We start from the raw sequence: 13,485 nt of genomic DNA, 5'->3' as shown, positions 1-13,485 counted from the left end.
GACTTCAATGGTTAATCTACACATGATCCCTAATACAGAAAGTATTCAAAATTCAAAGATTTTAATGGAACAGGCAATGTATCCTACTCAGTTGTGCATTTCTGGACAAAGGGAATCTAGCTCCTTGGGAGTGGGTAGAAGAACAGACTATTTTTTCCAATAGTACTACTCTTAGTATAAATAAAAGTACTTAACTGATGCTAAACTGGGTTCCCAGCCTTAAGACAATTATGAGCAGTGCAAACTATTCCAAACCAACAAGACAGATAATAACTACATCTATGGGCATAAATCCTGACAAAGTTCCAAGTCTGGCCTGCTAATTCCGGTTCTTGACTGAGGGCACAAATAGAAAGGACTCCCATCTCTTAAGGTTGTAGTTTTAAATCATGGCTATAATTCTACAGCAGTGGTGAGAAACTTGTTGCAGGCATCACATACTGACACCAGGGCAAGGTGTCTACTCTAAAAATACCCGGTTTAAACTGATCCTTAGAGGTGGTACAGTATTGTAATTTTCCTATATTTAGTCTTCTACAAAGCTGAAACCAAGGCATATACTATTAGAAACTGATAACATACGCAGTAGAGCAAATTATGTGTACTACATTTTCTAAAAGCCACTCGCCAGGAAATTACCCTAGAGACTTAACTGTTACTTAGGCAGTGGCACAGCGGGTGTGGTTCTGGAGGGTCAATAATTAAAATTATATATGATTTACACCAAACCTCTATACAATTTTGACAACCTATAATACCCTAAATAGGCAGAATCCTTATTTACATGGTGTCTGGGTTTTGTTTTGCATATATTGCAAGTATGGTGCAGATTGGAATGCAGTGGATTAATAACTGCATTAACGTGAAAAATGTTAGCCTCCAATATCATTGGTTTTCAGTGCTAAGCAAGGCTATCTAGGATATAAGCTAAGTTAGTACAGTGCTGGCAGAGCTGAACCAAGATATTTTGCTGCCTAAGCCAAGGTAATTTGGCACACAAGATAGAAAATCCCACAACTGCTTTTCCCCAGGAGTAAAAATACATTAAAAATAAATTTATTTACAGTCCTTTCATGGCATCTAAAATAAGCTGTGACACTGCCCAATGGCAGGGGTGGCATTGAATGTTTGAATTTGACGGGACAGATCTGGGCCCAAGTTTGTAGCTCACTGACTATGAATCAGTCTCTCTTAGCCTACCCACCACCACCACCACCACCAATTGTGATGATAAAATGAGGGCTCCGTATAAACCCCTGCCTGCAAGGATCTCCAGATAAGATAAAAATTAACAAAATGTGAGTGCTCTAGCCCCAGCATCTGTGCTGTAAAAAAATTAACAAAATGTGAGTGCTCTAGCCCCAGCATCTGTGCTGTACAACAGAAGTCAAAGTTCTGTGTTTTACTAACATAAATGACAAGAATGTGTAGTAAAAACAATTTAATAGTGGAAGCAGAATTCAAGCTTGCTCAACTGCAGACAAGTCAATTTGCATACCTGAATTCCCATGTCAGCTGAAGAAAATCATACCATTGTTATCCTTTACCACTTAGTTTTTTCTGCTAAGTCACATTGAGGATAGATCACAACCATTATTTTATGTCATAGGATCATATTCAACAAAACTGCATCCCTACTAGGATACTAGTTTACAACACCCCAGCTTCTAGTTCAAAGAACTAAGCAATAGGTTTTTTTCCTACTGAACAGTTATGTTGTGTTCCTGGGCAACAAAAATGTGTGGATGAGTTTTGCCACTCAAAGAGTGGTGGATACTTCTAGAGCCCATATATATGGATAAGCTATGTCAACACTGCACTCTTGTCTTAATGAACACATAGAAGTCCCACCACTTCATTGTTACCAGCTACACAACAGCATCAGCTGCTGCATTAGTAAGGGAAATGGTTGGATATGAATTACTACATTTTCCACCCATGTCTCTACATTTGTACTAGACAAATGGCAGTCCCTTTGCTCTCTCCACTGGCTCCTTTTACCAGCCGGCTAATCTAACACAGCAAATTTGCTCGAAAAATAACTAAAACCAAAAGGACAAGGGACCAACTGCTGCAAGGACATTCTTTCCATCATGAAATAAGAGCGAGGCAGCACCATTTCTCCTCCAAAAGATGACACACTGGTAGCCAGCAAGACATTACAAGGGAATGCCATGAACATGACAGAGAAGCAACTCCAATTGATATCAATGGAGGAAAGTGACTTTGGAATCCCTTCTTACACCAAGATGTCATGCTAGAAAGGAGAGGCATAACAGGAGTAGAATGGATTCAGTCACTCACTATGAAATATGGTGCTGCCAGCCTTCAACAATGACTTCAACAATGAGTTATCAGCTCTTCTAGGAAGGCATCACTGGATACAGAACTCTCCTTAGAGAGGCAGTATTAGAAGGAAAACCCAGGCTCCAGCTGGATTACATTTGCAGTTCACATCAGCCCAGAGGGGCAGGCACACTTTAAGGTGTAATATTGGACAAGTTCAGGGGTGACACACGGCGTGTTGGAGTGTTATTGGCAGATAGTGAAGAAGGAAGCAAGAAAGGTGTGGCAATCTCTGTGGACGAGGTCTCCCCTTGATTTCGTAACTGTAAGATTTGCCGCAAGAGGGCCTTCCCTTCTTCTCTTGTCTGGAAGAGAAATGAAGTTGCATGAGCAAAGAGCAAACACAGTGCAATAACTAGAAAGGGGGCACATGGGTGTTCCTGTGCAAAGATCAGCCATTCTGAATTGCAATCAGACTTGTGGTTCAATGTCAGATCTAGCGAGCCTTTAGATACTGCAAATCTCATGATATATTTCTCCCTGAAGTGGCTACTCCAGCAAACTATTTGCCAACTCTGGGGTGGGGAACCTCTGGCCCATGTGCCAAATTTGGCCTGCAAAACTGTTTTCTCTAAACCATGCCCACCTGTCCCATACCCAGTGTCCTATGTGATATCAGGTGTGGAGAAGGTAAAGACATGGCTCTGCCAGCTGCACAACCAAGTTTCCCTTTAAGAAAGCTGGCTGTCAAGCATTTGGGAAGTGCTGAACAATGAAACTTTGACAGGTGAGGTAGGGCAACCCACCTGTCAATCATCTGATATCACGATGCCACCCACCTGTCAAGGTTGGCCCAATGGGGTGGGGAACATCTGGCCTGCTGTGCCAAAAGGATTCCCCATGCCAAACCAACTCATCAACAGGATTCTAAATACTTTACTTCCTGTTCATGCTTTCTCTTTATCTATTTCATGGGCAAGCTAACCTGCAGGCCATATAAAGCCCACTAAGATGTTTTTGGGTGACCTGCAAGCACATATCTGCACATTTTCATGTTTTATCCATGTAACTAGCAACACATTTCTTACCAGGCAAAAACTAGCTACCTCCATTTCCACAAGGAATGAAAACTTTTTAGCAGATTTCTTTACTTGCTTTTCACACAGCTCTTGTCATGATCTGGTGTATTATTGATTGGTTCTATTATTAGAGGTAGATGGGTGAGCTCTCTGACAATCCTGAAGGATTTAGATTGTTGTTCTAGAAAAGAGTTGGGCTTTCAGTCTCTCTCTTAGGTTCTTTCAAAATCCTGTGTAAGTATGACCTAACACATGTGTGGCCTCAAACCATTATAGCCATACCCAAGAGGGGTCTCAGTGGTGGCACTGTGGGTAGAAGCAGGAATTGGACCCAGTGAAGAAGTCCACAGATGATGTGTTGGGTACTCACGTCATTGAATGCACAGCATTTCTGGGCACAGGCTGAGGCTTCATCCCAGAGTTTACACTTGAAATAATATTGAGCCAGGTAGCGGAAGGCAGTGCTTACTTCCAGGTGCTCCACTATCTCCTAGAATGGAATAAAGGTATTTATGGTTTGGTTCAGGGTAAATTCATTTCTTATATCAAGATTTAGTATTAACCTGGGAGAAACTGAGTATTTACAACTTTGTATTTAAAAAATCCAATTTAAATACAATGTTTTTCTTTTTTAAAAAACAACAACAGCTGTTTTTATCCACTCTGTATATCCTTCACTCTTTCATTTCCAAAATCATTTGGAACTGACTCACCCCACAAGAATAGATATCTTGTATGTATTTGATATAGCACTGAGCAGCTTGCTCCGATTCATTCAACTGTTCATGAAGCCTGGGAAAGAAGAAAAAAAGGCAAAAGTGTGTTCTTGCTTAAAGGATAAGACCACCACTATAATAGAAGAAGCTACCTCTTGTCCACTATAAGTATTCAATATGTAGTTGATGGGATCAGCGGCGTAGCGTGAGTTGTCAGCACCCGGGGCAACGCAAGTAATTTGCGCCCCCTAACCCGGGGCAAGGCAAGTAATTTGAGCCCCCCCCCCTAACCCCTAACCTGCGAGTTGCCGCTGGCGCTGCCGCCCAAACGACGCCGCTTGCCCGGAGGAGGAGGGGGGCAGAGAGGCGAGGAAAATGCAACGGCCCAGCAGCTGCAGCAGCACCGGCGGAGGCGGGGCTGTGAGGAGGGGCTGCCTGGCGCGTCCTCCGCGGCGAGCGCTGAGAGCCGCTGCCTGCCGGGCGCCTTCAGCCCGGATGCGCGCACAGCTCGTCGGTTCCGCGAGACATGCGGCTCCGCTACAGCCTGCGCCCGAGGCTCTTCGGCGACTCCGGAGGCAGCGAGCGCGCCCCCCCCAGATGTTGCGCCCGGTGCGGCCGGCACCCCTGGCACCCCCCACGCTACGCCACTGGATGGGATTATCCTAATAACAAATGACATGCTTTGGAGTAGGCCTAGGTAGCCTATCAAATGTGAGCTGCATTTATGGGGGGAAAGACATTAAGCAATGTCTTAATCTCTGCGCCTGTCACTCACAGGTATTTCCCAGGGGTCATTTTCATCAAGGTAGGCAAACATCCCATTTCCATACTGTAGCAATTTTAGTTTTATATTTATCTTGATATACATTATAAAATACTTTTTATACTTAGTTTATGTGTAGCCATTTAATTATTGCCAGTACCTGTATGAATGCACATTGTGTGACGCACCAAGAGCACATGCCGATACCAAGAACTATGGAAAAACCACTAGTAGTTATCCAGACTATTGCTGCCATAAAGGTCAAAGATAATCTGGAGTACTTCCCCTAAATAATTTCCTGGGATCACAAGGACTAAGAGCTATGCAGAAAGACAGGAGACACCCACATCATAAAGTCTGCAGACTAAGATTTCAGTCCAAAAGGCAGTGGTCAGATAAGGAGGTTTTGCCAATCTATCCAAGAAAAGCAATATAAAACTACTACTTACTTTGCTAGTTTCACCAGTGCCATTTTTTCCACATCTCCAACAGCATAGGCTCTCCAATAACACTGTCAAGAAAAAAACAACAAATGCAAAACTGTCTAGTCCAGAGTCAGAGGTGATATTGGCTACTATCCTGCCTAGCAGAGATGAATGAATAGTATGAAGCATATCAGAAGTAACATAATACAAGACTATAGGAGTGATAACGCCAATAAACCTAGCTCCAAGTTTTGGACAATATTTCCCTCTTTTTTTCGAACAGAGGATGAAGAAATAATGCCATCTGAAGATCTGATTACTATTACTACATGGAAGAAAAGTGCAAACAGAATAAAAGCTCAGTTCTGGAAACTGCTCAATTTTTAGCACTTTCCCCCAGTACCTATGTTCTAGCTACATAACCTACATTCACCAGTCCATTCTCAAGAGGCAATGAATGGACAGAGGCAATTCAATTGTTATGACAAAACAGCACAGCAGAAATACACTAGCATTTCCTTTATCTGGTTCAGGATAATCCCCACTGCAGCTGCTCAAATGCAAATCCATGTCCCGCCCTACCTTTTTGGCTTCCACTAGCTGATTCAATTTCTCGTAACATTCTCCAAGAGCTACCAGCATACGGGAATCATTGGGCCTGTGAAAAACATGAAACTATCAGCTGGCTCACAAAAAGACCGAACAAGCTCAAACTTCTAAAGCTACCTAAAACCCAATGAGCACTAAGCCTCACTTTTAAATCTAGTAGCACAACAGTCTTTTTTTTGTCAACGTCCCAAAAGAAGAGACTAAAATCAAACACTTAAAACCCAGCTGTTGGGACTTGTTATGATTTCAAAATTGAGTTTTAAAATTTGGATTATCCCATGCAGCCTTCCTTTAACTGTAGAGTAGGAAGAGTCTGGGAGCAATGGAGAGATACGGGGAGCTATATTAAGTGCCAAATTCTCATATTTTTTTTTGCAAAAGTAAAGATCAGATTATCTTTTAAATGACATGTAAGATCCCCTGCCTCTGGTCAATCTGCACTGAAACATTAGATTTTGTAATTTGCAGGGCAGCCATGGCAATGCGCATCCCTATTTCATTTACAGCAAGCTGACTCCATACACTGATAATGGCAGCTACTAAAAAGAGTTAGACACAAAGACAGTATTTATACTGGGCAGTTTTACCTGAGCTGATGGGCCCGCCGATAGTAATAGAGACAGTAAAAGGGCATCTTGAGGATCTCATATGTTTGCCCCAATCCGTACCACGCTCTGTAGTCTCTTTTATTCACTTCTATGGCATGTCTAGAAGAGAGAAAGCCACAGGAATTCTTTGAAAGAGTATACAGAGTCTACAGGTATACAGCACAAACGGAGGTAAGATCATAACAGTCTGCATTTGTTAATAAAGAAAGGCACAAGTAGAATCAATTGGGAGAGTAACAACAATAGAAAAAGATCTTGTTAAAAGTACTCCCCACCCTAGGTGGAAACCAGAAATAAGCCTTCTTTTTTAGAAGGCATCTGCACACGCACCTGTATGCCTGAATGGCTGCTGATGTGTTTTTCATTTCCATATATTCGTGTCCCATGAGGGTCCATGCTCCAAGGTATCGAGGATTCAGCTTCAACGCTCTCTGGAAGTAGAGAGCTGCTTTTTCATGCTGTGAGCGCAAACTATAGTAGTTCCCTATGGCAAAAGCACAATGAAAAGTGAGCAGAGAGCAGCCAGGGCCTGGGAAACAACAACTCTGCTAACACTCTTCCATGTGAAAGAGGATCATGTCCTGCAGCTTCCTCCCATCCCTCTTCAAGCAAGCAAGGTCTCTCACCAATCACACAGCAGGTCTCCACACGGTACTTGTCAATCTCACATAGGTTGTGGGCCAAATAGCTCAGTTCAGGCTTCATACTCTAGTGGGATAAAGGAAAGTGGTAAGCTTAAGGACAGGAGCCAGTGGGTGGGGGTGGAACTGCAGGGATGGAAACACACTCTTCTAACACCAGTGCATGAAAAGAAAGAAGGAACAGCATTTCAAGCCACAAAATCAGTCACTAGGTTGTCTGAACTAGGAGAATCCAATGAGAACAACAAATCTTGGGATGTTTGGAAGTCATCAGCAACAGGGACTACCAAAGACTTGGCAATTTCATACAATATCCAGAATAACTTCACAAACTGGTTCAAGGCAACTGGAACATCTCCCTGTAGCAAATGTTTCCTGATTCTGTTTGCCATTATATTCTCTCACTTGATAGTGCAATGCTGTTATTTCCTTACAGACCAAATTTCCCTACTGGGGTTTACCGCTAAGATAACATGAGTAAGTTTAAGGGATATAGACAGAAAAGTTCTCTATACAAACTGAAGGATTGCGAGCAATTTAAGGTTGAGGTAGGGTCATATGCAGCAATGGCCAGCATGGTAGTACAGGAAGTGACTTCCTACCTGGCTCCCCAAAGCAATGCATCGCTGCCAGTTACCAAGACGTCAGGCAGCAGGGAACTCAGCAGAATACAGACAGACAGCTCAGCCAATCCAATGCTCCTCCCACTGTGCCAAGCTCCCTGCTCCCTCCCACTCTCCCTTTCTGTAACATGGCTTTGGGAAGACTGCTAAGCAACTCCATCCTGCCCACACACACACACTACTCCAACCTATAATGTAATTCAGATTGAGAAAAAAAGTACTCACCCTGACATAGAGCAGATTAGAGAAGGTGTCCATATTTTCTATCCTGTAAGGGTCTTGTTTTCTTAGTTCATTGAAGATGGACAAAGCTTTATCAATATCTGAGGAAAGAGAAAGGCAGGCACTAAGGGGAAAAAAGCAGGAAACAAAACACCAGAAGGCCAAAATCTGGAAGGATTCACTGACCTCTGATATTGTGATAGGCCACTGCAATCTGAGAGATAATGTAGGTGCTCTTTGAAAATCCTGCATCAATAAGACTCTGGTACTTCTGTAAGGCCTCATCTATCAGCTGCAGCTCTGTGTAGATGTGTGCCAGGAAGAACTCCTTTATCCAGGTATCTGGCAAGGACAGGAACTTCAGCTGGCAACAACCACAAACAAAGAGGGACACATTTAGAGAAGCTGTCTACAGCAGCCCCCAAGAACTGCAGAAAAGGTTACAACATGGGCTTGGTTCTCTCCACCCACTCAATGGAAAGAATGCTAACACCTCCAAGTGCTACTGAATTACTTAAGATTTGCTGGCAAATTCAAGTATTCCAAATCAGAAAAACCACCAAACACAGTATCAACCTCATGATAGTTCATGGATCAAATTGTACCAGAAAATAGTGGCCAGATCTGAATTTATATCCTGTCTTTCCTCCCAAAGAAATCCAGGGCAGCAATCATCACACACCTGCACCTGAGAATCCCACAAATTACCATTTCTTTGTCTGTGATCAAGTTACAAAGCTCCAGCCAGGCCCCCCAGTGCAATGGCAAAACATGGGTAGCTTCAACAAACACATCAATGGCCTCTTTCACCAGGTCCAGCTTACGCAACACAACTCCATACCTAGGGGGATACAGAGAACGGGTAAGAGAAACACTAGTAGGGCAAGAGCCTATGCCATCCCCGTGCCCTAGTCTGACATTTTGCATGGTGAATTGCACGCACACAAACAGACAAGAATCCCTATTCATTTCACAATCCCAACTTCATAGGTAAAAGGGCCCCTGACCATTAGGTCCAGTCGCGACCGACTCTGGGGTTGCGGCGCTCATCTCGCTTTATTGGCCGAGGGAGCCGGCGTATAGCTTCTGGGTCATGTGGCCAGCATGACTAAGCCGCTTCTGGCGAACCAGAGCAGCACATGGAAACGCCATTTACCTTCCCACTGGAGCGGTACCTATTTATCTACTTGCACTTTGACATGCTTTCGAACTGCTAGGTTGGCAGGAGCAGGGACCGAGCAACAGGAGCTCACCCCGTTGCGGGGATTCAAACCGCCAACCTTCTGATTGGCAAGTCCTAGGTTCTATGGTTTAACCCACAGTGCCACCCGCGTCCTTGGATGTAAACTTATGGCTATTCTCTACAATATGTCATTAGTGCATCACTTCAGTGCTTACAGATAAAGACCAAATCCATCCAGCTCTCTGGCTTTGCGTTTCTTGCTAAGCTCTACCCGTAGCTCTCTTAGAACTTCATTCTTCACTTGCCCCTTTTCCAAAGGACCTGTAAACAGAGTAATCTATTATTTGGTACCATTAGAAATACATGTTTATAAAACCATTTTTAAATATTGTACTGCAAAGATTCTGCCAAAGTTTTGTTTAAAGCAAAGGGTGGTACTATTGCAAAATGTTTTGAGGGCTACTGCTTTAAACTAGCTCAAATACAGAACAATGTATGATGGGGAAAGGGAAGTTAATTTAACAGTTAAATTTTGCTCATGTTTTGCATTTTCTTTTTTAAAAAAATCAAACAATAGTTAAAGAAAAATAATTTGTAGTCTTGGAAACTGTAAATCAAGCATCAAATGCCAAACTGGAGAAAGTTGTGTGTTGGTTTCTTACCCAGACTATCCACTGTCTCATCATCCTTCTTTTTTTCACCTGACTGCAAACAAACAGATTTTTAAAAGAATTTTAAGAACCAGCAATTTGCTATCATGAGATGTTCACTTAGACATGACATGGGTCCAGCTACTAGAAGCAAAAAGAATAAAACTTCACTTTCTAGATATATCACATAATCTTTATGAAGAGAGGGAGGAAATCAAGGAATGGGAATTGATTTATCTTATTAACTCACCAGGTATCTGGAGTACATATATAGGAAATAGGCCTTCTGGCTCTTGCAGACCCGGAGGAAGTAAGCAGCCCTGTCATACTCTTTCAGATCAAAGTAAGATTTTGCAAGGGTGTAAGCGTCCAAGTCACGAGCATCTTCCTAAGGACAAGAAATTAGAAAATTGAATTCCAATGTAATGAATTCCTTAGACACCTTCTTCTGTCAAGTAACAAAAGCAAATGCTTTTCTTGCTTTTGGTTTCCACTCTAGGACAAAATACAGAGTTGAAAACAGCAGTTCTCAAATAACGTCTGGTTGACCAAATTCCTATTCTCTAATACAGTATGAGCTTCTCTGAGAATAATAGAAAATCAGTTTAATTTTATGATATTTTAAGCCTTGATGACAAGAGAGCAAATGGGGAGGGATTAAGCCCACACAAGCTAAATAGAAGGGATCCTAAGAAAGCAAACTGGTTGCATTAAAAATTGTTTGCCTGGCAAGTGACCCTAGCACTGCTAGAAGCAATATTGGGAACCAAGGGTCCTCTAATCTTTGGATTGCAGTCACTCTTTAGAAGAGTGACTAGTGGGGTGCCACAGGGTTCTGTCTTGGGCCCGGTCTTATTCAACATCTTTATCAACGACTTGGATGATGGACTCAAGGGCATCCTGATCAAATTTGCAGATGACACTAAACTGGGAGGGGTGGCTAACACCCCAGAGGACAGGATCACACTTCAAAACGACCTTGACAGATTAGAGAACTGGGCCAAAACAAACAAGATTAACTTTAACAGGGAGAAATGTAAAGTATTGCACTTGGGCAAAAAAAATGAGAGGCACAAATACAAGATGGGTGACACCTGGCTTGAGAGCAGTACATGTGAAAAGGATCTCGGAGTCTTGGTTGACCACAAACTTGACATGAGCCAACAGTGTGACGCGGCAGCTAAAAAAGCCAATGCAATTCTGGGCTGCATCAATAGGAGTATAGCATCTAGATCAAGGGAAGTAATAGTGCCACTGTATTCTGCTCTGGTCAGACCTCACCTGGAGTACTGTGTCCAGTTCTGGGCACCACAGTTCAAGAAGGACACTGACAAACTGGAACGTGTCCAGAGGAGGGCAACCAAAATGGTCAAAAGCCTGGAAACAATGCCTTATGAGGAACGGCTAAGGGAGCTGGGCATGTTTAGCCTGGAGAAGAGGAGGTTAAGGGGTGATATGATAGCCATGTTCAAATATATAAAAGGATGTCATATAGAGGAGGGAGAAAGGTTGTTTTCTGCTGCTCCAGAGAAGCGGACACGGAGCAATGGATCCAAACTACAAGAAAGAAGATTCCACCTAAACATTAGGAAGAACTTCCTGACAGTAAGAGCTGTTCGACAGTGGAATTTGCTGTCAAGGAGTGTGGTGGAGTCTCCTTCTTTGGAGGTCTTTAAGCAGAGGCTTGACAACCATATGTCAGGAGTGCTCTGATGGTGTTTCCTGCTTGGCAGGGGGTTGGACTCGATGGCCCTTGTGGTCTATTCCAACTCTATGATTCTATGATTCCCTCCAGCTCAGCTACAAAGAACTGAGCATTAAATAAATGTGCACCTCTCTCATCCCTTCCTTAAAGAAGTAAAGACTTCAAGTGGATTAGAAATGCAAACTGACTTGCAAATGGAGCCTGCTTGTCTTTTTTCTAAGCATTACTGTTTTCAATTGCCACAACTTTTTAAAGTTATGGTTTTCTAGGATACTACATCAGAGCAGCCTCATCCGTTTTATGTGTTGCAAAAACGAGCCCTCCTCCCGTACGTACCTCTGTGAGTTCAGGTGCAGGAGGCAGCTCATTAAAGGGCAGAGGGTCCAGGGCAAAAGCCAGCTCTGAGGCCCTACAACAAAAAAGCCCACTGCAGCTTAAAAAACACAACTTTCTGCCAGTCTGGCTCAAAATACAGTGGTACCTCAGCTTACAAATGCTTCGGGTTACAAACACTTCAGGTTACAGACTCCGCTAACCCAGAAGTAGTACCTTGGGTTAAGAAAATTACCTCAGCATGAGAACAGAAATTGCACGGCGGCAGCGGGAGGCCCCATTAGCTAAAGCGGTACCTCAGGTTAAGAACGGTTTCAGGTTAAGAACGGACCTCCAGAACGAATTAAGTACGTAACCAGAGGTACCACTGTACTCATTACATACAACAGGGGAAGAGAACCTTTTTCTTTACAAGGGCCATTTTCCCTCATACGCAACTTTCCGGGGGCAGCATGATGCTGGGTTGTGTGTGTGTGTGTGTGTGTGTGTGTGTGTGTGTGTGTGTAGAGGCAAAGAGTGGGAGGCACAAGTGATGTGATTCTCACCTTTGTACAACAGGCAGCCTCCTATGTTTCCAGGCTCACTGCATCCAGGCAAAAACCCTTGAGGACATAGAGGAGGGCCATGGTAGTGTGTAGCCTGGGGAAGAGCCATAGCCAGTAGGCAGTTTCAAGAGCAGGACACAGCAGCTTGATGAGCTGCACTTGGCCCCCAGGACTAAGATTCCCCAACATGCACAATAGCATGCACAGACTTCCCATACACAGGGCCGGGTTTAGGTTTGATGAGGCCTTAAGCTACTGAAGGTAATGGGGCCCTTTATATGTCCAGCTGTCCTTTGTCAACAACAAATTGTTGCTGCTTTTTGTGTTGAATATATGCTATATGGTAATTTATGGACCTAATAGGTCCATACACAACACAAAACACTGTTGCTATATGTAGGTTTTATTTGTTTTTTAGCTTGTATTTTGGAAATGTACATCCAGTGTTTTTTTAATTTAATTTTTGTGGGGGCCCTCAAGCGAGTGGGGCCCTAAGCTATAGCTTGTTTAGCCTATATGTAAATCCAGCATGCCCATACATGGCAGGCGGCCTGCAGCCCGATATAGCTGGCACTTCAATGTGCCCATTGTGTACAGACCCATCATAAGCCATAATACTTCAGCAACCTTAGTAACTAGCAAAACGGCGTTCCCCAAAAATTGCCAGCCAGCCCCCTACTACAATTTAGCTGTGCAATAGCCGGATGACACCTGGCCATGCCCAAGAGTTAGCAAGCGGCGCGCAGGCTGCCGAGGTCTTTTATTCCTCGCCCTTCCCTACGGCGACAGCATCCCGTCGCCCCAGAGCGCCCCTTGCAGCCTGAGGAGCCCCCGTTTTGCTGGAGACCCTGCACGCAGCCCTCCCGCGACTCGGCGGAGAGCACGCGCAGCCCTTTATCCGCCGCCGCCTCCTCACCACTTCCCGCTGTGCTGCAGGCCGCGCTCCCGGCTCCGCTCCGCCACGTCCAGCAGCTGCTTCTTGATCCCGCGCAGGTCGGAGAAATCCGCACTGGTGGACCCGGCTACAACCGCTTGCGCCGCGGTAGTCGCCGCCATCTTCCCGCAGACGCAAGCGCCGACCAACCAAAGCCAAGCCT

General features: G+C 44.0%; 1 protein-coding gene across 1 annotated transcript; it reads right to left on the bottom strand.

Moving 5' to 3' along the window:
- Nucleotides 1–1,426: 1,426 nt before the first annotated feature.
- CDC23 (cell division cycle 23) lies at nt 1,427–13,485 on the bottom strand. Its single transcript, XM_081185875.1, has 16 exons — nt 13,305–13,485; nt 11,847–11,919; nt 10,056–10,193; nt 9,818–9,860; nt 9,371–9,476; nt 8,681–8,813; nt 8,159–8,336; nt 7,976–8,073; nt 7,113–7,194; nt 6,817–6,970; nt 6,466–6,585; nt 5,852–5,927; nt 5,294–5,355; nt 4,079–4,157; nt 3,736–3,855; nt 1,427–2,651 (listed from the first exon to the last, which is right to left on the bottom strand). The coding sequence occupies exons 1-16, from the start codon at nt 13,442–13,444 to the stop codon at nt 2,481–2,483; spliced, it is 1,773 nt and encodes a 590-aa protein (XP_081042001.1). The 5' UTR covers nt 13,445–13,485; the 3' UTR covers nt 1,427–2,480.

The sequence above is a fragment of the Podarcis bocagei genome, assembly GCF_964188305.1.
Source record: "Podarcis bocagei genome assembly, chromosome: 2".
In the NCBI taxonomy this organism is placed as follows: domain Eukaryota; kingdom Metazoa; phylum Chordata; class Lepidosauria; order Squamata; family Lacertidae; genus Podarcis; species Podarcis bocagei.
The sequence above is the reverse complement of the archived record's forward strand: the minus strand, read 5'-3'. Positions and strand labels throughout refer to the sequence as shown.

Bases quoted from the DNA above. Each gene is read 5' to 3' on its own strand.
- CDC23 (XM_081185875.1), bottom strand. From the start codon at position 13,444: ATGGCGGCGACTACCGCGGCGCAAGCGGTTGTAGCCGGGTCCACCAGT. The intron at 8,814-9,370 runs GTAAGCACTGAA...GTATCCCCCTAG, and splicing joins GATGGATTTGGTCTTTATCT to GTATGGAGTTGTGTTGCGTA. The intron at 8,337-8,680 runs GTAATTTGTGGG...GGTTGTTGCCAG, and splicing joins TGATCACAGACAAAGAAATG to CTGAAGTTCCTGTCCTTGCC.